The 26995-nt window shown below is 40.1% G+C and overlaps 1 protein-coding gene across 3 annotated transcripts in view; it reads right to left on the bottom strand.

Moving 5' to 3' along the window:
• LOC128699621 (TATA element modulatory factor) overlaps positions 1-26995 on the bottom strand; it is a 104591-nt gene that overhangs the window by 30409 nt on the left and 47187 nt on the right. For 2 of the 3 annotated variants that reach the window (XM_053792352.2, XM_053792353.2), the window contains 4 exons: positions 19206-19291; positions 13284-13387; positions 8094-8235; positions 4140-4333 (listed from right to left, as the gene is read on the bottom strand). In XM_053792352.2, the coding sequence (XP_053648327.2) occupies positions 4140-4333; positions 8094-8235; positions 13284-13387; positions 19206-19291 (526 nt within the window). Of the gene's footprint in view, positions 1-4139; positions 4334-8093; positions 8236-13283; positions 13388-19205; positions 19292-20564; positions 20643-26995 lie in introns of all 3 variants that reach the window. The other variant, XM_053792351.2, reaches the window with a different exon arrangement.

Below are 26995 nucleotides of genomic sequence, written 5' to 3'. Positions count from 1 at the left end.
AGGTATAGGCCTAGGAATTTGCCCTCATTATGCCTGGTAATTAGAGTGTTGTCGATCTTAATGTTAATTTGCGCATCTCCTGCTCTGCTACCAAACATAATGTAGTAGGTTTTGTCAACGTTAAGCGTAAGTTTATTGGCTGTCATCCAAGTCGATATTTTGATCAGCTCCTCATTAACAATGGTGTTGAGGGTTGCAAGATTAGGGTGAGAGATGACATAAGTCGTGTCGTCAGCAAAGAGAATGGGGTTCAGGTGGCGAGATACGTTTGGAAGATCATTGATGTATATGAGGAAGAGCAGGGGACCAAGGACACTTCCCTGTGGAACTCCAGTATCAAGTGGCTGTGTTGTTGATGCTGTGTCTTTAATGGTGACATACTGATACCTATTAGTAAGGTAAGATTTGAAATATGCAAGCGCATGGCCTCTTATACCATAATGGTCAAGTTTGTGGAGTAGGATGCCGTGGTCTACTGTGTCAAAAGCTTTTCTTAGGACAATAAAAATTCCTAGTGGATATTCCTTATTTTCCAATGCTGTGTAAAGCAGATCTAGCATTTTTATAATTGCATCGTTAGTGCTTTTATTTTTCCTGAATCCAAATTGGCAGGGGTTGAGTATGTTTTGTGACGTTATAAATGAATATAGTCTCCTGTGCACGAGTTTCTCAAAGATTTTGGATAGCAATGGTAAGTTTGATATTGGCCTATAGTTGTTTAAATCTGTAGGGTCACCACCTTTATGTATTGGTGTAACCCTTGCCGTCTTGAGTAGTTTCGGGAAGGTGCTAGCTTCTAGTGACTTGTTAAAAAGCAATGAGATAGTATGCGAGAGGACATGGGCCACTCTCTTGTACAATAATGGTGGGACATGAGACAGATTCCCTGAGTTATTTTTAAGTGACTTTATAATCTCGGTGACTTCCGTGGGCTCAGTTGGAGCAAGATAGAAGGAATTTGGGAAATTCCCATCTAGGTAGTCCCCGGCATGGGCATTGGTACGTGGGATTTTATTGGCGAGATTAGAACCTATGGTTGAGAAGAAGTCGTTTATCTTGTTAGCTGTGTCGATGGGTTGCAGTGGTGTTTCATTAGGTTTAGTTAGGACAATATTCTTGTTTTTTTTTTTAGTTTGTGGGTCCCTAGAATCTGAGAGAGTGTTTTCCAGGTCTTTTTTACATCTCCTCTTGTGTCAGTGAATCTACTGGAGTAGTATAGTTGTTTGGCTTTCTTTATTACTTTGGTGAGGACTGATGAATAGTGTTTAAGAATATCTTTGTGTATTAAGCCCTGTCTATATTGCTTTTCATATTGGTGTTTCTTATCAATGGATTTCAGAATGGTGCTGGTTAGCCATGGGCAACCAAGCCGTTTGTTTGTGATCTGTTTTGTTTTTATAGGACAATGTTTGTTGTATAGTCTAAGTAGTTTGTTAAGAAAAATGTCTGTCCAGTCGTCAATACCATTGGCCTTGGAGAATTCTGTAGGCCAGTCAACAGTCTCTAGGTCAGCTGTGAACTTCCTTATTGAGGCCTCATCATGGAGTCTAAATGAGACTTTGTTGTATTCAAGTGGTGGTTTACTAATGTTTGTCAAGAGGAAGGTAGGGTAGTGGTCTGTAGTGCTATCTGTGATTATCCCTGATTTAAGGGGGGCTAGTATATTGGTCCATATGTGGTCTATTATGGTTGCACTTGTTTCAGTGAGCCTGGTTGGTTTAGTTATTGTTGGTATGAGAAGTGTGTTGTTCATATTGTTGATGAAATCAGTTACAGGCTGATCATCTAGTAGGCCAAGGTTGATGTTGAAGTCTCCAGCTAAGAGAAGGTGGTGCTTATTCATTTGTCTGTTTGTTATTAGTGCCTTTAATTTCTCACTGAAGTTTGGGATGTTAGTGTGGGGTATCCGGTAAATGGCACCGATTGTTATAGGCGTCTTAAGGTTTTTTACAGTAAAATTAGCAAAAATGTATTCTCCATATTCATCACTAAAGCAATTGGTGCTGATACAAGATAATTGGTTAGAGTAATAGACTGCAATACCACCCCCAACTTGGTATGGTCTGCAGTTGTGGATTGCTGTGTATCCTGGTAGAGGGTAGATATCTATTGTGTCCTGTTTTAGCCAGGTCTCGGTAAGAATAATGCAGGAGAAGGGTGTCTTTAGTGATTCAAGGAGTGCCAGGAGGTCATCATAATGTTTGCTTAAGGACCTGATGTTGTAGTTAAGTACTGATAGACTTTTATCATTGTTTAGGATAGTGCTGGCTTGTGATGCTGTGTAGTAAAGGCAGTTACTTTCCAATAGGTTTGGATTGTGTGTCAGATTATGTAGGTTTAGATCAATCATCTTCTAGGTTTAAATTATGGTTATTTATATCCTGAGTTGTGTGTTGAGTTTTAGTACTGATATCTGTAGTGGTGGGAAGTTTGGACAAGTATATAGCTATAGCATTTTGGTCATGTAGAGTATAGTCACTAATACACATAATGAAGTTGGTGTTGTCTACGTGTTGTGCTGGAATGAGCTAAAGTACGACTAGGTATAAAGTAATAATATATAAATACAAATTAAAAATAGCACAAGACTCTCACTTGTAATTGCACTATGGTCTAATGTAGTGACTTTGGTATAGTCTATGTATTGACCTAGAGTGAGCAATAGTACAACTAGGTTTAATCTAATAATGTAGAAATACAAATTAAAAACAGCACCAGGCTCTCACTAGTAATTACACTATGGTCTAATATAATGACTTTTGTACTGACTATGTATTGAGCTAGAATGAGCTATAGTACAACTGAGTTTAATCTAATGATATAAAAAAGGCACAAGACTCTCAGTTGTTGAAGATTGAGACACTTATGCAGCATATGGGAATCTTTATTCAGGAAACGTTTCGCCACACAGTGGCTTCATCAGTCCAATACAAAGAGGAAGGCATAAGGAGAGGAGGAGAATGAGGTAATCAGTCCCTCAACCTGGAGTCGATGTGTTCAGTCCATCAATCTTGTAGAATGGATGGACTGAACACATCGACTCCAGGTTGAGGGACTGATTACCTCATTCTCCTCCTCTCCTTACGCCTTCCTCTTTGTATTGGACTGATGAAGCCACTGTGTGGCGAAACGTTTCCTGAATAAAGATTCCCATATGCTGCATAAGTGTCTCAATCTTCAACATGTCGGTTTTTCAAACCATTCATCACAACTCTCAGTTGTAATTGCACTAAGGTGTTATAGAAGTTGCTTACAAGAATTAGAGTATAACTAGATTTAAATTGACAAGATAAAATATACAAGTTAAGGTAGCAAAAGAATAAAAAAAAAAGTAGAAAAAAAAAAAATAATGAGGTAGTTGGTACTAGTTAGCAAAAGATAGTTAAGGGCCTTGAACAATAATATAATTGAAATATACACTAATTGCACACACAATATAGTCACTAAGATATGAAAACAATCTCAGAGTAGGACTTACAATATAAACTTATAATATAAAAATACAAATTGAAATGGTACTTGCAATTGCACTAGAGTCTGGTATATGTTGTTGACAAGATCAAGAGTATAACTAGATTTAAATTGACAAAATAAAATTCACAATTATAGTACCAAAAGAATAATAGTAAAAAATAACAATGGTAATGTCTTGGTTATAATATGATAGTAAGATGGTAGACAGGTACACAGGCACAAAGGATAATATAAAGGTTGGAGTTGAGACCACTAACTTCACGAGAGCATAATTCCGTAAGTTTTCCATCAAATTTCATACTTTTGGTATCATTATGATCGGGAAAAGATTCTCTATCTTTTCATAAGAATTTTTTTTTTTTTTTTTTTTGAAATTTGGCCGACCCTGAGAACAAGTCTCTGAGAGGGCCTGTCGACCCTGAAAGGGTTAGCTCTATTACACATTTAACATATGATAGTGTAAACATGTTATCAGGCTTTTATATGAATTTGAAAGTGAAAAAAGTTATGTCTCACTTTACAGTGTTTTTTGCTTTACAGCAGTAGCCCAGAACCTAACCTGCTGTATAAGTGGGGCCATCCTGTAGTACAAACTGTTAGTCAGAAAAAACAAAGTACAGGTAGTACAACTATTAAGTCAGAAACAATGGAGATATAATACAAACTTTTGAGTCTTCATAGTAGTTTCTTTTTCCTTTTCCTTGCTTCTGAGTTTTTTTATAATATTGGAGTAATTTAGCTGCTGCTTACTAAGTTTTTCTCCTTCTTCCCTCAGTTCACGAATCACAGTGTCTCTCTCCTCTCGATCTCTTGCTACCTCGGCTGAGCTAAGCCTAGTTGCTGCTTCAGCCCGCACCTCCTAGTAAAATGCAATTAAAAAAAAATCATCAAATCTGCATAATAGGGTGTTCTTCAAAATAAGGATATGGAAGTTTAATAAGATGGCACTTCAAGACATAGTGCCTTGAAGTGCTTTATTATAATGTTAAAAGGAATGGTAAACACATTTTCTTTTAACACGTTGGTTGTCTCCCACCGAGGCAAGGTGACCCAAAAAGAAAGAAAATCCCCAAAAAGAAAAATAGTTTCATCATCATTCAACACTTTCACCTCACTCACACATTATCAGTGTCTTTGCTGAGGCTCTCAGATATGACAGTTTAGAAATCCCTCCAAACTGCTAATATCCCAAACCCTTCCTTTAAAGTGCAGGCATTGTACTTCCCATTTCCAGGACTCAAGTCCAGCTAACCAGTTTCCCTGAATCCCTTCACAAAATATTACCCTGCACATACTCCAACAGCTCTAAAAGTCTCAAAAACCATTCGTCTCCATTCACTCCTATCTGACATGCTCACACATGCTTGCTGAAAGTCCAAAACCTCCTTTACCCCCTCCCTCCACCCTTTTCGAGGACAACCCCTACCTCACCTTCCTTCCCCTACAAATTTATACGCTCTCCAAGTCATTCTATACTTTGATCCATTCTCTCTAAATGACCAAACCACCTCAACAACCCCTCTTCAGCCCTCTATACACATATTTTGTAAAAATATGACTGATTCCATTGTGTAGTGCAGCATGCAACATAAAATATGCAAGTCTTTATGTATTTTTTTTTATTTTATTAACACATCGGCCGTTTCCCACCAAGGCAGGGTGGCCTGAAAAGAAAAACTTTCATCATTCACTCCATCGCTGTCTTGCCAGAGGCATGCCTACACTACAGTTATAAAACTGCAACATTAACACCCCTCCTTCAGAGTGCAAACACTGTACTTCCCATCTCCAGGACTCAAGTCTGGCCTGCCGGTTTCCCTGACTCTCTTCATAAATACCCCTACCCCACCTTCCCTCCACTATAGATTTGTATACTCCTGAAGTCATTCTATTTTGTTTCATCCTCTCTACATGTCCAAACCAACTCAATAACTCCTTCTCAGCCCTCTGGATAATTGTTTTGGTAATCCCACACCTCCTAATCTCCAAACTACGGATTCTCTGCATTATATTCACACCACACATTGCCCTCAGACATGACATCTCCAGTGCCTCCAGCCTTCTCCTTGTTGCAACATTCACACCCCATGCCTCACACCCATACAAGAGCATTGGTATAACTATACTCTCATACATTCCCCTCTTTGCTTTCATGGATAAAGTTCTTTGTCTCCACAGACTCCTCAGTGCACCACTCACCTTTTTCCCCTTGTTAATTCTACAATTCACCTCATCCTTGATAGACCCATCTGCTGACACGTCCACTCCCAAATATCTGAATATATTCACCTCCTCCTTACTCTCTCCCTCCAATCGATATCCAATCTTCCGTTACCTAATTTTTCTGTTATCCTCATCACCTTACTCTTTCCTATATTCACTTTTAACTTCCTTCTTCTACATACCCTACTAAACTTATCAACCAACCTCTGCAACTTCTCTTCAGAATCTCCCTAAAGCACAGTGTCATCAGCAAGAGCAACTGTGGCAACTCCCACTTTGTGTTAGATTCTTTATCTTTCAACTCCACACCTCTTGCCAACACCCGAGCATTCACTTCTCATACTACTCCATGTATAAATACTGTATATTGAACAACCATGGTTACATCACACATCCCTGTCTAAGGCCTGCTTTTACTGGGAAATAATTCCCCTCTTGCCTACATACTCTAACCTGAGCCTCACTATCCATAAAAACTTTTCACCGCTGTCAATATCCTACCTCCTATTCCATACATTTGCAACATCTGCCACATTGCCCCCCTATCCACCCTATCATATGCCTTTTCCAAATCCATAAATTCCACAAAAAACCTCTTTACCCTTATCTAAATACTGTTCACCTATGTGTTTCACTGCAAACACTTGGTCTACACACCCCCTACATTTCCTAAAGCCTCCTTGTTCATCTGCTATCCTGCTCTCTATTTTACTCATAATTCTATCAATAATATCTCTATCATACACTTTACCATGATTCAGACTTATTCCCCTATAATTTTTGCACTCTCTTTTGTCCTCTTTGCCTTTATACAAAGGAACTTTGCATGCTCTCTGCAAATCCCTAGGTACCTTACCCTCTTCCATACATTTATTACATAAAAACACTAACCACTCCAAAACTATATCCCCACCTGCTTTTAACATTTCTATCTTTATCCCATCAATCCCAGCTGCTTTACCCCCTTTCATTCTACTCACTGCCCCACACACCTCCCCCACACTCACAACTGGGTCTTCCTCATTCCTATAAGATGTTATTCCTCCTTACCATATACACAAAATCACAGCTTCCCTATCTTCATCAACATTTAACAATTCCTCAAAATATTCCCTCCATCTTTCTGATACCTCTACCTCTCCATTCAATAATTCCTCTCCTATTTTTAACTAACAAATCCAATTGTTCCCTAGGCTTTCTCAACTTATTAATCTTACTCTAAAACTTTTTCTTATTTTCAACAAAATTTGCTGATAACATCTCGCCCACTCTCTCATTTGCTCTCTTTTTACATTGGTTCACCACTCTTTTAACCTCTCTTTTTCTCTCCATATATTCCTCCCTCCTTGCATCATGTCTACTTTGTAAAAACCTCTCATATGCTAACTTTTTCTCTCTTACTACTCTCTTTACATCATCATTCCAACAATCACTCTTCTTCCCTCCCGCACCCACTTTCCTGTAACCACAAACTTCTGCTGAACACTCTAACACTATATTCTTAAACTTATTCCATACATCTACCCCATTGCCTATGCTCTCACTAGCCCATCTGTCCTCCAACAGTTGTTTATATCTTACCCTAACTGCCTCCTCCTTTAGTTTATAAACCTTCACTTCTCTCTTACTTGCTGTTTCCATGTTCCTTGTATCCCATCTACCTTTTACTCTCACTGTAGCTACAACTAAAAAGTGGTCTGATATACCTATGACCCCTCTTTAAACATGTACAACCTGAAGTCTACCCAACAGTCTTTTATCTACCAATACATAGTCCACCAAACAACTGTCATTATGCCCTACATCATATCTTGTATACTTATTTATCCTCTTTTTCTTAAAAAAATGTGTTACCTATAATCAAACCCCTTTCTATATGAAGTTCAATCAAATACTCCCCATTATTATTTACACCTGACACCCCAAACTTACCTGCCACACCCTATCTAAATGTTTTTCCTACTTTAGCATTTAGGTCCCCTACCACAATTACTCTTTCATTTGGCTCATAAGTTCCTGCAAACTGGCTTAACATCTCCCAAAATCTCTCTCTCTCTTCTGCACTCCTCTCTTCTCCAGGTGCATACACACTTATTATAACCAACTTTTCATATACGACCCTTATTTTAATCCACATAATCCTTGAATTTAAACATTTATATTCCCTCGTCTCTCACCATAACTAATCCTTCAACATTACTGCTACCCCTTCCTTAGCTTTAACTCTCTCAGCTACTCCTGACTTAATCCCATTTATTTCTCCTCACTGAAACTTCTACCCCCTTCAGCTTTGTTTTGCTTAGGGCTAGGACATCCAACTTCCTTTCATTCATAACCTTTGTAATCACTTTCATTGACTGCAATAAATACACTTTACAAAAAATTTAGTGCAATACCTCCAGTTGCTTTTTAATTGCTTCCTTCTCTCGCAATGCTTGCTGGAACTTTCTCTCCATTGTTACGAGACGTTGGGTAAATTCTTCCCTTAAAGACTCTGTTGCTTCCATGCCACTACCTCCCTCCAGCTCCTCGATGTGACTGAAGTAAATAAAAGATAATATAAAGCTTCACTAACATCTACTTTCTCTATATATAATGTCATATATTTAATTTTCTCTGAGTACATAGTGCACAGTACACACACAGTATTCATTATCTGATAAACTGTACATGCGCACCTCTTTCAAAAATGTTAAATCAAGTAGGATAACAGGCAAGAAAACAAAGCCTATGGATTGACAAATTTGTATTTGCAGAACTCATATATATTAAGGGAATATAGTACAGTGTTTTGTTTCAAATAAATTTCTCTAATTTAATTATGAAATATATGAACACTGTTGGGAGCAAGGGACTAGTAACCCCTTCTCCTATATAAATTACTAAATGTAAAAAAAGAAAAACTTTCATCTTTCTTTTTAGGCCATTCTGCCTCGGTGGGATACGGCCGGTTTGTTGAAAAAGAATACGTTTCCTCTTTTTCAGGTCCCCCTGCCTTGGTGGGAAATGTGTTAAAAAAAATAAACACTTTGATTCAAACCAGAACTGTGTTGTTACAGAAAGTTGCTATACTTGATGCAGTCACAGTAATAACATTAGAAGAGTTTGCTATACTATAATAGTGTATTTCTTTCTTCTTTCAACAAACCGGCCGCATCCCACTAAGGCAGGGTGGCCCAAAAAGAAAAATGAAAGCTTCTCTTTTTAAATTTAGTAATTTATGCAGGAGAAGGGGTTGCTAGCCCCTTGCTCCCGGCATTTTATTCGCCATAATAGTATTTTTTCTATATAAATATATAACATCAAAGTAGTAGGTTGGTAGACAGCAACCATCCAGGGAGGTACTACCGTCCTGCCAAGTGAGTGTAAAATGAAAGCCTGTAATTGTTTTACATGATGGTAGGATTGCTGGTGTCTTTTTTCTGTCTCATCAACATGCAAGATTTTAGGTACGTCTTGCTACTTCTGCTTACACTTAGGTCACACTACACATACATGTACAAGCATATATATACACACCCCTCTGGGTTTTCTTCTATTTTCTTTCTAGCTCTTGTTCTTGTTTATTTCCTATCTCCATGGGGAAGTGGAACAGAATTCTTCCTCTGTAAGCTGTGTGTGTTGTAAGAGGTGCCTAAAATGCCAGGAGCAAGGGGCTAGTAACCTCTTCTCCTGTATAAATTACTAAATTTAAAAAGAGAAACTTTCGTTTTTCTTTTTAGGCCACCCTGCCTTGATGGGATACGGCCGGTTTGTTGAAAAAAAAATATATATATACAGTGGAACCTCAAATATCGAACTTTCTTCAGTCCAGAAGGCTGTTCAAGCGCCTTTACCGAATGAATTTATTCCCAGGAGGACCCTCAAAAATACACTTATAGAAGCACTTACAAAAATACACTTACATAATTGGGAGCAGTTCGATTTTTAGTCTATTTCAGACCTCCTCATAAAAGAGGTGCTCAGAACACAACAGTTTAGAAGCATATACGTATAAAGCACTGCTTATCCCAAAAAGAGTGCACACATTTCCAGGACTACTATATAAAAATAACCGGTTTCTCTGAATCCCTTCACTAAATATTATCCTGTTCACACTCCAACAGATCGTCAGGTCCCAAATACCATTCGTCTCCATTCACTCTTCTTGAACACGCTCATGCACGTCTGCTGGAAGTCCAAGCCCCTCGCCCACAAAACCTCCCTTACCCATTCCTTCCAACCTTTTCGAAGACGACCCCTACCCCGCCTTCCTTCTCCTACAGATTTAAATGCTCTCTATGTCATTCTACTTTTATCCATTCTCTCTAAATGACCAAACCACCTCAACAACCCCTCTTCAGCCCTCTGACTAATACTTTTATTAACCCCACACCTTCTCCTAATTTCCACACTCCGAATTTTCTGCATAATATTTACACCACACATTGCCCTTAGACAGGACATCTCCATTGCCTCCAACCGCCTCCTCGCTGCTGCATTCACAACCCAAGCTTCATACCCATATAAGAGTGTTGGTACTACTATACTTTAATACATTCCCTTCTTTGCCTCCAGAGATAACTTTTTGACTCCACATATACCTCAACGCACCACTCACCTTTTTTCCTTCATCAGTTCTATGATTAACCTCATCCTTCATAAATCCATCCGCTGACACGTCAACTCCCAAGTATCTGAAAACATTCACTTCTTCCATACTCCTCCTCCCCAATTTGATATCCAATTTTTCTTTATCTAAATCATTTGATACCCTCATCACCTTACTCTTTTCTATGTTCACTTTCAACTTTCTACCTTTACACAGACTCCCAAACTCATCCACTAACCTTTGCAATTTTTCTTTAGAATCTCCAATAAGCACAGTATCATCAGCAAAAAGTAACTGTGTCAATTCCCATTTTGTATTTGATTCCCCATAATTTAATCCCACCCCTCTCCCAAACACCCTAGCATTTACTTCTTTTACAACCCCATTTATAAATATATTAAACCATGGTGACATTACACATCCCTGTCTAAGACCTACTTTTACCGGGAAGTAGTTTCCCTCTCTTCTACACACCCTAACCTGAGCCTCACTATCCTCATAAGAACTCTTTACAGCATTTAGTTACCACCTATTTCATATACTTGCAACATCTGCCACATTGATCCCCTATCCACTCTATCATATGCCTTTTCTAAATCCATAAATGCAATAAAAACTTCCCTGCCTTTATCTAAACACTGTTCACATATATGTTTCAATGTAAACACTTGATCTACACATCCCCTACCCACTCTGAAACCTCCTTGCTCATCCGCAATCCTACATTCTGTCTTACCTCTAATTCTTTCAATAATAACCCTACCGTACGCTTTTCCTGGTATACTCAATAAACTTATTCCTCTATAATTTTTACAATCTCTTTTGTCCCCCTTCCCTTTATATAAAGGGACTATACATGCTCTCTGCCAATCCCTAGGTACCTTCCCCTCTTTCATACATTTACTACACAAAAGTACCAACCACTCCAACACTATATCCCCCCTTGCTTTTAACATTTCTGTCATGATCCCATCAGTTCCAGCTGCTTTACCCCCTTTCATTCTACATAATGCCTCACGTACCTCCCCCACACTTACATTCCGCTCTTCCTCACTCCTAAAAGATGGTATACCTCCCTGGCCAGTGCATGAAATTACCGCCTCCCTTTCTTCCTCAACATTTAAAAGTTCCTCAAAATATTCTCGCCATCTACCTAATACCTCCCTCTCCCCATCTACTAACTCCCCTACTCTGTTTTTAACTGACAAATCCATACGTTCCCTAGGCTTTCTTTTCACATCCAACCTTTATTTTACTCCACATAATCCTTGAATTAATACATTTATAGTCCCTCTTTTCCTGCCATATCTTATCCTTCAACATTATTGCTACTCCTTCTTTAGCTCTAACTATATTTGAAACCCCTGACCTAATCCCATTTATTCCTCTCCACTGAAACTCTCCCACCCCCTTCAGCTTTGTTTCACTTAAAGCCAGGACATCCAGCTTCTTCTCATTCATAACATCCACAATCAACTCTTTCTTATCATTTGCACAACATCCACACACATTCAGACTTCCCACTTTGACAATTTTCTTCTTCTTATTCTTTTTAGTAATCTTTACAGGAAAAGGGGTTACTAGCCCATTGTTCCCGGCATTTTAGTCGACTTTTACAACACGCATGGCTTACGGAGGAAAGATTCTTATTCCACTTCCCTATAGATATAAAAGGAAAAGTAATAAGACCAAGAACTATTAAGATAAAATCAAAGAAAACTCAGATGAGTGTGTATAAATAAACGTGTACATGTATGCGTAGTGTAACCTAAGTGTAAGTAGAAGTAGCAAGACATACCTGTAATCTTGCATATTTATGAGACAGACAAAAAAACACCAGCAATCCTACCATCATGTAAAACAATTACAGGCTTTTGTTTTACATTCACTTGGCAGGACAGTAGTTGCTGTCTACCAACCTACTACCTATATATATATACAGTGGAACCTCAAATATCAAACTTTCTTTGGTCCAGAAGGCTGTTTGAGTGCCTTTACCGAATGAATTTATTCCCATGAGGAATAATGTAAATTAGGTTAGTCCATTTCAGACCCTCAAAAATACACTTATAAAAGCACTTACAAAAATACACTTACATAATTGGTTGTGTTGGGAGCAGTTCGATTTTTGAGGTTCCACTGTATATATATATAACAAGCTTATGACACTATGACATTTATGAAGGGAAGGCAGTGATTTCAAGCATTAGGCAAGGAAGAACAACATCATATAGGAATGAGGAGGAGCCTGAGGTGGATGTGGAGAGAGTGTGCAAGGCAGTGCATAGAATGAAAGTGGGTAAAATGGCTGGGATAGATGGGATTAAGACAGATGTTAAAAGTAGGTGGGGATACAGTGTTAAAGCTGTTGGTGTATTTGTTAAATATATGTATGAAAGAAGGAAAGGTACCAATAGATCAGTAAAGAGCATGGATCACTTGTACATATAAGGGAAATGGGACAAGACAGAATGTAAGAATTACATGAGGTTAAGCCTGTTGCAATTATTATGTAAACTGTCATATTTGGGAACCTCTACAAAGACAGTGATTGTATGTGATTGATGGTGAAAGTGTTCAGTGAAAGTGTTTCTTTTTTGGTTCACCCTGCCTCGGTGGGAGATGGCTGGGAAGTTGAAAAAAAAAAAAAAAAAAAAGCCTGCTGAGAATACCAGGTGAAGTTTATGGTAGAAATATTATTGAAATTGTTAGAGGTAAGACAGAAAGTAGGACTGCAGAAGAGCAGGGAGGGTTAGAAATTATAAGGGATGTGTAAACCAAGTGTTTACAGTGAAGCATATAAATGAAAGGCTGGGGAAGTTGATGTTGGAAGGTAATTTAAGGTATGATATTGGTACACTTCTGGCAACACAGCAATTGAATGAATGATGGTGAATGTGTTTTCGTCTTTGGGAGATGGTAGTTGAGGAAAAATTTTTATGGCAAGTGAAGGGACAAAAATTTAACCAAGGGTGAGCTAAGTCGGCAAACTTACGCCTTGAGCCGTAAGTTTGTGTCCTGCAGGGCTGCGTTGACTTGACTCAGCTCCATCACTTTTGTTTCTCGTGCTTCCAGAACTTCGGATATTTGAGATACTTTCTGAAATAGGAATTAAGTCAGTAGTTATGTAGATACGTTGTCCTCTAGGATTATATTAATGTTGGTAGAATTACGGACAATATGTTAGGTAAAAGGACACAAGTGCAACTAATGTGAAATTTTATTGTGACAATGTTTTTTGCTCTCTAGGAGCTTATTCAACTTGTATCAGCTTGATAAAGCTCCTAGAGAGCGAAATGTTGCTACAATAAAATGTCACATTAGTTGCACTTGTGTCCTCTTCCTCTAGGATGTATTAGAAAATTTGCTTATAAGAGCTTTTACAACACAATATTAGTTGAGGAGATACCAACTTACGAAACTAAGAAAGGCATTCAATATAATAACAGTAAATTTATTTCTTTTCTGCAGTATACAGTAACATAGTTTACATGTAATAAAATATTGTTAGGCACAAAAGAAAGCCCTTAGCATGTGATGCATTTTGGGCAGTGAATAAAAGATAAAGAAAATAATATGAGAACACCATGATTGAATGATGTAGATAAACAAAAAAGAAAACACATCTGCCTACAACTTGCCGACACTAACAATGCTCTTTTCTGTCACGTCAGAGATCATAGTCATCCTATTGACTGGTCTTCTGCTAAAACTGTCTTCCCTACTTCCAACTCGAACAGTCGCCGTCTAGTTGAATCCTCTCTAATACACAACTTTCCTTGTATGAATCTTAGTCCTGGCTTCGTCTCTGTAGATGTCTTCCTCTCCCACTACATTGTAAAATGCTCCAAACTTCAGAACACCTGTGACTTAACCTGACTCCTCATTTTTCCTTTTCTTTTTCTTCTTCTCCCTCTTCCCCTTTCCTCTTTCTCCTCTGGGTTGTCTTTCTCTCTTCTGTCTCGTGTTTCTGTTCCTTTTTCATTTATTTATTTCACCACTTTCCCTTTCATGCACCTCTGTGCGCTTGCTCTCCCTCTGTGGGCACCTAGCTCTCTTACAGTGCTCCCCTTCCTTTGTTTTGGACTGGCTCGTCCTCCTTATTCACCACTTCTACCACTACCACTACTACTACCTCTTCTACTTCTACTACTACCACTACTGATGAAATTGAGACACATGTGCGGCGTTTGGGTGTCTTTGTTGTGGACGTTTCGCCATCCAGTGGCTGGCTGGATGGCAAAACGTCTACGATAGGGATGCCCGGGTGTTGCGCATGTGTGTCTTAATTTCATCTTGTCGGTATTATATACCATTCTTGTACTACTACTACTACTACCACCACCACTTCCTGCCTATATATAGCCGTCCTGCTCCATTTCTGGTTAGTGTGACTTTGTAAATGGTCCAAGTCAGACCGAAACGTCGTCATAAGCTTCTCTCTTTTATGTGCGGGTTATTTGTGTATCGTTCCAGTCACGGTATTGTGCCTTTTTTTCTTATTTGTTAACTGCCTAGTATTTGCAAATAATTAGGTTAAAGATAAGTAATTTTATTGTAATCACTCAGTAAGAAAAACTAAATAATAACAGGCTTTTCCCAAATATGAATGAACCTTAAAACAGGATTGAGTAGAAGGGAGGGTCACTTTTTTTTTTCCAACAAACTGGCAGTCTCCCACCAAGGTAGGGTGACCCCAAAAAAGAAATACTTTTACCATTATTCAATCTATCACTATCTTGCCAGAGGGGTGCTAATACTATAGTTCAATACTACAGATATCCCCACCCCTCCTTCAGAGTGCAGGCACTGTACTTCCCACCTCCAGTTATTAATATACAATTTTCAAATCATCTTTCAAGAAATTAAAAAAAAAAAAGTCCTAAATTGCTGCAGCCTAGATCCTATTTGTCAATAATGACTAATATATTGTATATGGGTGTATGTTGAATAAGATAATAAATAAATAAATAAATAAATAAATAAAACCAGGTGAAATTTTCAGAATTTATTTTTGTATATTTCATCTAGCTTAAATATTTTACCCTAATGTGAGACAATTTACTTAAAGTTTAGATCAGACTTTTTATTTTGACAAATTATATGGTTGTACAGAGGAATATAATAGTTTGGTGTACATGCCAAATGCCCCTCTGCATGCTGAGCATTTCGGGCAAACTTTAAAGATTAATTTAAGAATAGTAAGGCAATAATACATAGTTCATATGGTCATTAGATGAGTTAGAGTGAGCACAGGAGAATTTAATATTATATCAGGTGATGCTACATGGTTTTGATAAGCCTAGTAGAGACTTTTTACTCTACTGAATTAGTTAATAAAGATTACAGTATTACAATGTAACAATTTAAAACAATTTACAGTGTGATGTATTACAGTTTAGTACTATTTAAAACAATGAAATTTGGTATTATGATGGAACAATTTACATTATGATGTACTGTATTACAATCTACTATTGTTCAAAACAGTGAAAAGTACAGACATCCTAATTTCAAAGTAGTAAGTGGTTGAACATTCATCAGCACAATATGAGTAATATTTGAGAAACTGGTAGTGGTTAGGTACGGTTTGTCTGGTTAATTTTGGGTGATGAGGCGATTTCTTATTTGGGCCTGAAACTGATCTGCAGACAGGGGTCCTTTAGTTTGTTCTGGCAATGAATTCCATATCTTCGGGCCTTTTACGTGCATAGCATTTTTGCAAAGGGAGAGATGAACACGGGGAATGTCGAAGAGTGATCTGTGTCGCGTATTATGGTTGTGTGTTCTGTTATAGTTATCAAGGAGGAGTTTGAGAGGAGGGTTTACATTGGAGTATAGTGTTCTGTGTATGCAGTAGGCACAATAATAAGTGTGGATGTTTTGTATATTTAGTAAGTTAAGACTCTTGAAAAGTGGTGGTGTATGTTGTCTAATGCAGGAGTTAGTAATCAATTGCACTGCAGCGTTTTGCTGAGGTATTAACCCTTTGACTGTTGCAAGCCCTTTCTGAAACTGTCATTCTATGTCGAAAAATTTTTGGAAAAAAAAAAAAAAGTTATTTTTTTCTTATGAAATGATAGAGACTTTTTTCCCGATGGTAATGACATCAAAAGTACAAAATTTGATCAAAAACTTATGGAATTACGCTCCCGCGAAGTTAGCGATCTCGGCAATATATACGCATCGGTGATTTCGCCAACTTTGAGCCCTATTTTCGGCCAGTTCCATTGTTCCAGTTAACCAAACTCATAGCTATTTCTTTAGAACTCCATTTTTCTATCAATTGAGTACAAGAAACTGCCTATTTACTGATTTCAACTACCCAATAAAGTGGTCAGAAATTGGCAATTTGGCCAATTTCACACAAATTAAAAAAGATGCCAATTACAAAATAGGGTCCAGAATAAACAATGCAGACATTCTTGGCACTAAAATAACATATCCTCTGTTCATTAGTCATGTCTCTAAGCCCCTCTTATATTACTCTTGCTTTCTATATTTATTTTTTATTCACACAAAAAATAGAAGATTTACTGTTATGAAGACTACTGCATTATTGTAAAAAATGGTATAAATAATATCAATGTACTAGTGAAAGAATATCAGACTCCCCAGTTGACGTGTATTGGATGTGTGGTGTGATTTGCTTACTCTTGAACATTGATAAAAATCAAACATTTTCGCTACTTTGAGCTCAATTTCAAGGTCATTTTCATCGTGAAACTAATCAAAATCATCTCTATTTCTGTAATATGTTTTCCATTCTATCAAATGACACCAAGAAAATGAGAATACAACCATAAATACTATACGAAAATACACCTCAAAGTCGGTGTTTTAATCCAAAAACACGGTCGGAGTTTTTTTTTTTCTCTCATTATGCACTGCGTGCTGCAGGATTTTTTTTACACAGTGCACACTGACCACACAAATCCATTCTCTCACATGTGGGCCTACCAGCTTTCTCCTGCTTGATTTGAAGCTGCTAGAATTTTTTTTTTTAACAAGTCGGCCGTCTCCCACCAAGGCAGGGTGACCCAAAAAGAAAATACTTTCATCATCATTCAACACTTTCGCCTCACTCACACATAATCACTGTTTTTGCAGAGGTGCTCAGAACACAACAGTTTAGAAGCATATACGTATAAAGATACACTTCATATCCCTCCAAACTGCTAATATCCCAAAACCCCTCCTTTAGAGTGCAGGTATTGTACTTCCCATTCCCAGGACTCAAGTCCGGCTATATAAAATAACCGGTTTCCCTAAATCCCTTCACTAAATATTACCCTGCTCACACTCCAACAGATCGTCAGGTCCCAAATACCATTCGTCTCCATTCACTCCTATCGAACACGCTCATGCACGCCTGCCAGAAGTCCAAGCCCCTCATCCACAAAACCTCCCTTACCCCTTCCTTCCAACCTTTTCGAGGACGACCCCTACCCCGCTTTCCTTCCCCTACAGATTTAAATGCTCTCCATGTCATTCTACTTTGATCCATTCTCTCTAAATGACCAAACCACCTCAACAACCCCTCTTCAGCCCTCTGACTAATACTTTTATTAACTCCACACCTTCTCCTAATTTCCACACTCCGAATTTTCTGCATAATATTTACACCACACATTGCCCTTAGACAGGACATCTCCACTGCCTCCAACCGCCTCCTCGCTGCTGCATTCACAACCCAAGCTTCACACCCATATAAGAGTGTTGGTACTACTATACTTTCATACATTCCCTTCTTTGCCTCCATAAATAACGTTTTTTGTCTCCACACATACCTCAACGCACCACTCACCTTTTTTCCCTCATCAATTCTATGATTAATCTCATCTTTCATAAATCCATCCGCCGACACGTCAACTCCCAAGTATCTGAAAACATTCACTTCTTCCATACTCCTCCTCCCCAATTTGATATCCAATTTTTCTTTATCTAAATCATTTGATACCCTCATCACCTTACTCTTTTCTATGTTCACTTTCAACTTTCTACCTTCACACACACTCCCAAACTCATCCACTAAACTTTGCAATTTTTCTTTAGAATCTCCCATAAGCACAGTATCATCAGCAAAAAGCAACTGTGTCAATTCCCATTTTGTATTTGATTCCCCATAATTTAATCCCACCCCTCTCCTGAACACCCTAGCATTTACTTCTTTTGCAACCCCATCTATAAATATATTAAACAACCATGGTGACATTACACATCCCTAGAATTATTGAGATATATGTCTGAAACACTGGCTCGTAAGACTTATATATACGGCCGAAACAGTCAAAGTGTTAAAGGGTTAAGGTGATTTGCTGTGGTTGAGCCCCATGCACAAATACCATAGGTGAGGTAAGGGTAAATGAGAAAGTGGTACAAAGCTAGAAGAGCTGATTGGGGTACATAGTACCGTATCTTTGAAAGGATGCCTACTGTTTTGGAGACTTTCTTGGAAATTTGCTGTATGTGTGTCTGAAATTTGAGACTGCAGTCAAGATGGAGCCCTAGAAATTTGCCCTCTGCCTGTCTCGAGATAGGTGAACCATTTATTAATATGTTTAGCTGTACATTTGAAGCTCTGTTTCCGAAAAGCATGAAGTAGGTTTTGTCAATATTGAGAGTAAGTTTGTTGGTAATCATCCAAGTAGATATTTTTAGCAGTTCAACATTTGCTGTGTCTGTTAGTATGGTTAGATTTGGGTGAGAAAAGACATAAGTTGGGTTTAAGGAGATTAGATGGAAAATTTTACTGAAAAAATAATAACTTGCATAATGCCAAAAATTTGTTTTTGTAATATCTAAATTAATGTAGGATTCTGATAAATGTGACTAATATGCACTTAAAATATTGATTTACTTGATTTTTCCATTAACTAAAAGCCGGTATTATATGTTTTATGATCAATAGCCTGACCTTAAGGAGCTTGTCGACTTCTGATGAGTGATTTTCAGATGAGCTCTCGCTGGTCTCTGAGAAATTGGACTGGTTACGGCGATGACCTGAAAGAATGCTCACCCTTAATAAGCATGTATAAAAAGGCACATATAAATGTAGATGAGAATAAGACTGAAGATAGACCATCACTCAAATTAAGCTACCATGTAGTAGTTCTTTAAAAAAGATCTATTATACATACTAGAGAGTATAAATTCTACATCTCACACATTTCGTGGTAGTTTCTTTAGCTCACAAATGAAGGACCAAGATTGGAACCCTGGAAATGTTGGGCATGTTTCCTTACAACTTTTACCCTGGTGCACCTAGCAGTAAGTAGTTACAGTACCTGGGTGTTAGCTAACCACAGTAAGTAGGTACAGTACCTGGGTGTTAGCTGACTGCAGTAAGTAGGTACAGTACCTGGGTGTTAGCTGACTGCAGTAAGTAGGTACAGTACCTAGGTGTTAGCTGACTGCAGTAAGTAGGTACAGTACCTGGGTGTTAGCCAACTGCTGAGTTGAATTCTGTAATATGTATTCACACAGCTTTACATTGTAAATAGTTTGCTTACACACTATTGCAGATCTTTACATCTAGAATCAGTATTCACATCCTAAACATTTCAGGTTCCCTCAAATTTATTACATCCTTATTTTTTAACTGTAGTGTAGGCACACCTCTGGCAAGACAGTGATAGAGTGAGTGATGATGAAAGTGTTTCTTTTTTGGGGGGGTCACCCTGCCTGGGTGGGAAACAGCCAATGTGTTAATAAAAAAAAAAAAATCCTTAATTTTAGAGTATGGGAACAAGATCCTTCTATTGAAAAGTGGATGAATTAATGACAAATTTTATAGAAATTTCAAAGACGTTTTACTCTAACCTGATAAGTTCTTAAAAAAAAAACTTTCAAGAGAATATTTATAAATATTTGTAATCAGTGTATAAGAAAGTAATTAAGATAATAAAAACACACACTCATGCAAACATTCAGGCACACACGTGCTTGTAAGCAGATGTAATACACCAATACCACAAGCAGACAAGATATAAAAGTATAAAGATAGGATATAATAGGCCACTTACAATATTACTACAGTGGGTAGTAGAAAATAAATTATTTTATTTTTCCCAACAGATAGGTCTATTTTTTTGGATACACCTATACTGCACCACCATCCCATGGTCTGATATATTGCATTTAATTTCTATATTGACCTTCCAATTACCACTAATTTTCTACTCTATATTTCCCTTTCTTGAGCCATTCCTTCAATCCCACTTGTACATGTTTGCTATAAGACAGTTTATTGAAGTGTAAGCAAGGAGCAACTTACACTTGTGGCTCCTAGTAGCCGCATAGACATCACAGCGACCACACCCCAATAACGATCTCGGCTGGTCATCTAAACCATCTGTGAGTAGACAGACAGCTTAAACCTTTCTGATTAAGGAATGTCTACCTTTCTCAGTGCCTAAGAGACAACACTGGCAGGAAAAGAATAGTTCCTCCTGCAGTGACTTAAGGCCTCAATGGTGGTGTTCCATCAGTAGCAGCTGATTAAGTGCATTACATTACCAGCTGGTTCAACATGCCCATACTGTATAACAAGACAGCAGTTCTAACACCATCTTCCATGTACCATGGGCACTCCATTGATCCTAGACGGTACATATGGGGTAATTTTCTCTATTACTCTCCCAATCCAAACTTGACCAGCTTACTGGAATGACAAGAATCAGTGAAACAAGTCTAAGGACAGATCTTAAACAGCAAATTTATTTATTCTGCTTTTACAAAAGTCTGTTTTTCCCCAGGGGTATAACAGCTTAAGCATCCATGAGCATTACACAGTGTATAGGTACATCACTTTATTTGCCCTACCTAATCATTTGATGCTGTCTATTTGGTAACTGCTAGGTGTGGCGAGTCAGAGACTGAGTTGATATTAGCAGACAGAGGATGAAGTTTCCATCACTCCTTACACTGAATGACCTACACAGGTTTATTACTACAAGAAATAATGTATGTATGTATGTAATATATGTGTATGCGTGCATGCGTGTGTGTGTGTACTCACCTAGTTGAGGTTGCAGGGGTCGAGTCCAAGCTCCTGGCCCCGCCTCGTCACTGGTCGCTACTAGGTCACTCTCCCTGAACCATGAGCTTTATCGTACCTCTGCTTAAAGCTATGTATGGATCCTGCCTCCACTACATCGCTTCCCAAACTATTCCACTTACTGACTACTCTGTGGCTGAAGAAATACTTCCTAACATCCCTTTGATTCATCTGTGTCTTCAGCTTCCAACTGTGTCCCCATGTTGCTGTGTCCAGTCTCTGGAACATCCTGTCTTTGTCCACCTTGTCAATTCCTCTCAGTATTTTGTAAGTCGTTATCATGTCCCCCCTATCTCTCCTGTCCTCCAGTGTCGTCAGGTTGATTTCCCTTAACCTCTCCTCATAGGACATACCTCTTAACTCTGGGACTAGTCTTGTTGCAAACCTTTGCACTTTCTCTAGTTTCTTTACATGCTTGGCTAGGTGTGGGTTCCAAACTGGTGCCGCATACTCCAATATGGGCCTAACGTACACGGTGTACAGGGTCCTGAACGATTCCTTATTAAGATGTCGGAATGCTGTTCTGAGGTTTGCCAGGCGCCCATATGCTGCGGCAGTTATTTGGTTGATGTGCGCTTCAGGAGATGTGCCTGGTGTTATACTCACCCCACGATCTTTTTCCTTGAGTGATGTTTGTAGTCTCTGGCCCTCTAGACTGTACTCCGTCTGCGGTCTTCTTTGCCCTTCCCCAATCCTCATGACTTTGCACTTGGTGGGATTGAACTCCAGGAGCCAGTTGCTGGACCAGGGCTGCAGCCTGTCCAGATCCCTTTGTATTTCTGCCTGGTCTTCGATCGAATGAACTCTTCTCATCAACTTCACGTCATCTGCAAACAGGGACACCTCGGAGTTTATTCCTTCCGTCATGTCGTTCACAAATACCAGAAACAGCACTGGTCCTAGGACTGACCCCTGTGGGACCCCGCTGGTCACAGGTGCCCACTCTGACACCTCGCCACGTACCATTACTCGCTGCTGTCTTCCTGACAAGTATTCCCTGATCCATTGCAGTGCCTTCCCTGTTATCCCTGCTTGGTCCTCCAGTTTTTGCACTAATCTCTTGTGTGGTACTGTGTCAAACGCCTTCTTGCAGTCCAAGAAAATGCAATCCACCCACCCCTCTCTCTCTTGTCTTACTGCTGTCACCATGTCATAGAACTCCAGTAGGTTTGTGACACAGGATTTCCCATCTCTGAAACCATGTTGGCTGCTGGTGATGAGATCATTCCTTTCTAGATGTTCCACCATTCTTCTCCTGACAATCTTTTCCATGATTTTGCATGCTATACATGTCAGTGACACTGGTCTGTAGTTTAGTGCTTCATGTCTGTCTCCTTTTCTAAAGATTGGGACCACATTTCCTGTCTTCCATGCCTCAGGCAATCTCCCTGTTTCGATAGATGTATTGAATATTGTTGTTAGGGGTACACATAGTGCCTCTGCTCCCTCTCTCAGGACCCATGGAGAGATTGTTAGGTAAGACACATATGCAACAGTTAGGTATCTTTATTATGAAATGTTTCGCCTACACAGTAGGCTTCTTCAGTCAAGTACAGAAAAGTTGATAGAAGCAGAAGATACTTGAAGACGATGTAATCAGTCCATCACCCTTAAAGTTTTGAGGTGGTCAGTCCCTCAGTCTGGAGAAGAGCATTGTTCCATAGTATGAAACAATGTGGAGATGAAGTGACAAGATGGAGCTTTTATAGCGCCAAGAGGTGAGACGTAGGCCATTAGGAGAGGTAAGAACTCAGATGCTGAGAGGTCAGGTCCCTCTCAAATCCAGCCGCTCTCACTAGTGGAAGTTGTCGAAGTTGATTTCCATCCTGTCACTTCATCTCCATATTGTTTCATACTATGGAACAACCCATGGAGAGATGTTATCTGGCCCCATTGCCTTTGAGGTATCTAGCTCACTCAGAAGCCTCTTCACTTCTTCCTCGGTTGTGTGTACTGTGTCCAGCACATGGTGGTGTACCCCACCTCTCCGTCTTTCTGGAGCCCCTTCTGTCTCCTCTGTGAACACTTCTTTGAATCTCTTGTTGAGTTCCTCACATACTTCACAGTCATTTCTTGTTGTCTCTCCTCCTTCCTTCCTTAGCCTGATTACCTGGTCCTTGACGGTTGTTTTCTTCCTGATGTGGCTGTATAACAGCTTCGGGTCAGATTTGGCTTTTGCTGCTATGTTGTTTTCATATTGACGTTGGGCCTCCCTTCTTATCTGTGCATATTCGTTTCTGGCTCTACGACTGCTCTCCTTATTCTCCTGGGTCCTTTGCCTTCTATATTTCTTCCATTCCCTAGCGCACTTGGTTTTCGCCTCCTTGCATCTTTGGGTGAACCATGGGCTCTTCCTGGCTTTTTCATTATTCCTGTTACCCTTGGGTACAAACCTCTCCTCAGCCTCCTTGCACATTATTGCTACATATTCCATCATCTCATTAACTGGCTTCCCTGCCAGTTCTCTGTCCCACTGAACCTCATTCAGGAAGTTCCTCATTCCTGTGTAGTCCCCTTTCCTGTAGTTTGGTTTCATTTGTCCTGGCCTTCCTGCTTCCCCCTCCACTTGTAGCTCTACTGTGTATTCGAAGCTCAAAACCACATGATCGCTGGCCCCAAGGGGTCTTTCATATGTGATGTCCTCAATATCTGCACTACTCAAGGTGAATACTAAGTCCAGTCTTGCTGGTTCATCCTCTCCTCTCTCTCTTGTAGTGTCCCTTACGTGTTGGTACATGAAGTTTTCCAGTACCACCTCCATCATCTTAGCCCTCCAAGTATCTTGGCCCCCATGTGGCTCCAAGTTCTCCCATTCGATCTCCTTGTGGTTAAAGTCGCCCATGATCAGGAGCTTTGCCCTGCATGCATGAGCTCTTCTCGCCACTGCAGCCAGTGTGTCAACCATCGCTCTATTACTCTCGTCATACTCTTGCCTTGGCCTCCTGCTGTTCTGTGGTGGGTTATACATCACTGCAATTATCACCTTGGGACCACCAGAGTGAAGCGTTCCCGCTATGTAATCACTTTCTTCTCCGCTGTCTCCTCTCTCCAGCTCATCAAAATTCCATCGGTGTTTGATCAGCAATGCCACTCCTCCACCCCCCCTGTTCCTTTTGTCTTTTCTCAGGATCTGGTATCCCGCTGGAAAGATGGCATCTGTTATCATACCTGTAAGCTTGGTTTCTGTGATCGCTATGATGGCTGGTGATGCCTCTTTGACTCTTTCGTGCCACTCCTCCCACTTGTTTGTTATTCCATCAGCGTTTGTGTACCATACCTTCAGTTTCCTTTCCAACACTGTGGTTTGGGGGGCCTGTGGGGGTGGGAGACCTGGTAGCATACTGTGGGATTCTATGGTTGGGGGTTGGGTGGAAGCTGTGGGTATGGATTGTATTGTGTGTTGGGATGGTGTGATAGGTTGTGGGGTTCTGAGGTTAGTTGTGTGTGTGCTTGCCCTTGCTGCTCTGTTCTGCTCTGACTGACCTCTGCTGGTTCCATCCTTGTCTCCTTTCCTAGCTCCTTTCGCTTTTTTGTCCTCTCCCTCAGCTGCTGTCTCTCTTTTTGTGTTCTGTCTCTGTCTAGGAACACCTTCTTGTGCTCTTCCGAGCTTTTCAACCGTGGTTTCTCTTGGAGGATCCTGTTCCGCACTGTTTCTGTCCTGAGAATCAGCTTGATCGGTCGGTTTCTCCCCTTCAAGTACCCCCCTATTCTCTGAAAATTTACAATCTCATCCATGTCTTCTCCCCCTATTTCCGTGATGATTTTCTCAATCTCCTTTCTTTCTTCCTGCCATCTTTCAGTGTGTGTCCTTTCCTCTCTCTCCCGAAGCCCATGGATAATCACTGATTTTGCCCTTTCCTCCTCCCATTGCCTCTCCCTCTGTGACTCTGGTTCCTGTCTGTATGTGGTCATTTTCTCCCTTGATTTTTCCAGTGGCTCTTGGTAGCATGGTTGTGCCTCAGCATTCGACCTATCTCCCTCTCCATCTGCACCCATCTGCTCTTCCCTTCCACTCCCTGGCCCTTCTTTGCAGGCTGATATGACCTTAGCATAATTCATATCTCCTTCCTTCCTGTTCAGCCTCTCATCTTCGTATGGTGTGTGTTCTCTGGTCACTACCCCTGAGACTTGCTTCAGCCTGTTTACCTCAAATTCTAGGACCTTTACCCTGGCTACTGCAGTTTCGACTTGTGCCTCCCACTTCTTTGTCTCCTTCTCCAACCTCTTTTCCCATTTCACAGAGAGCTCTTTCTCCATTTTTTCAGAAAGCTCTCCTAATTTTCTCTCCCATTCTTGCTCTATCCTTTTCCACTGTTCCTCCATCCATTCCTCCCTACCAGTACCATTGTCATCTGATCCCTGATTCCTGCGAGTCCCAACCATTTTTTTTTTTAGTGAAAGAGAGAGAGAGAGAAAAAGTAAAAAAGGGAGAGAGTGAGAGATAGAGAGAGAAGGGGAGCCTAGAAGGAGGGGAAAAGAAGGGAAAAAGGGGGGAGAAAGTGAGAGAGAGGGAAAAGGTAAGAGAGAGGGGGGAGTGACAAGGGAAGAGAGAGAGAGAAAAAAAAGAAAGAGGAAGAGAGAGAGTAAGAGAGGAAGAAAGAGAGGGAGAGGGAGAAAGAGAGGAAGAGAGAAAGAGTGAGAGGAAGAGAGGGAGAGAGAGAGAGAGAGAGAGAGAGAGAGAGAGAGAGAGAGAGAGAGAGAGAGAGAGAGGGGAGAGGGAGAGAGATGGGGAGGGGGAAGGAAGGGTTATAGGGTCACTTCACAGGAAGGTGTAAAATCCTGTATATGTGTGTGTGTGTGTCTGTATGTGTGTGTGTGTGTGTGTGTGTGTGTGTGTGTGTGTATGTGTGTGTGTGTGTGCATGTGTGTGTGCACACACACACACACACACACACACACACACACACACACACATACAGACACACACACACACATGTGCATGTGTGTGTGTGTGCATGTGTGTGTGTGTGCATGTGTGTGTACTCACCTATTTGTGGTTGCAGGGGTCGAGTCTTAGCTCCTGGCCCCGCCTCTTCACCGGTTGCTACTGGGCACTCTCTCTCCCCGCTCCATGAGCTTTATCAAACCTCGTCTTAAAACTGTGTATGGTTCCTGCCTCCACTACATCATTTTCTAGGCTATTCCACTGCCTTACAACTCTGTGACTGAAGAAATACTTACTAATATCTCTCTGACTCATTTGTGTCTTCAACTTCCAATTGTGGCCTCTTGTTTCTGTGTCCCCTCCCTGGAACATCCTGTCTTTGTCCACCTTGTCTATTCCACGCAGTATTTTATATGTCGTTATCATGTCTCCCCTGACCCTCCTGTCCTCCAGTGTCGTCAGGCCGATTTCCCTTAATCTTTCTTCATAGGACATTCCCCTTAGCTCTGGAACTAACCTTGTCGCAAACCTTTGTACTTTCTCTAGTTTCTTGACGTGCTTTATTAAGTGCGGGTTCCAAACAGGTGCTGCATACTCCAGTATGGGCCTGACATACACGGTGTACAGTGTCTTGAACGATTCCTTACTAAGGTATCGGAATGCTGTTCTCAGGTTTGCCAGGCGCCCATATGCTGCAGCAGTTATCTGATTGATGTGTGCTTCCGGAGACATGCTCGGTGTTATACTCACCCCAAGATCTTTC

Source organism: Cherax quadricarinatus, chromosome 67, assembly GCF_038502225.1.
Source record: "Cherax quadricarinatus isolate ZL_2023a chromosome 67, ASM3850222v1, whole genome shotgun sequence".
In the NCBI taxonomy this organism is placed as follows: domain Eukaryota; kingdom Metazoa; phylum Arthropoda; class Malacostraca; order Decapoda; family Parastacidae; genus Cherax; species Cherax quadricarinatus.
The sequence above is the reverse complement of the archived record's forward strand: the minus strand, read 5'-3'. Positions and strand labels throughout refer to the sequence as shown.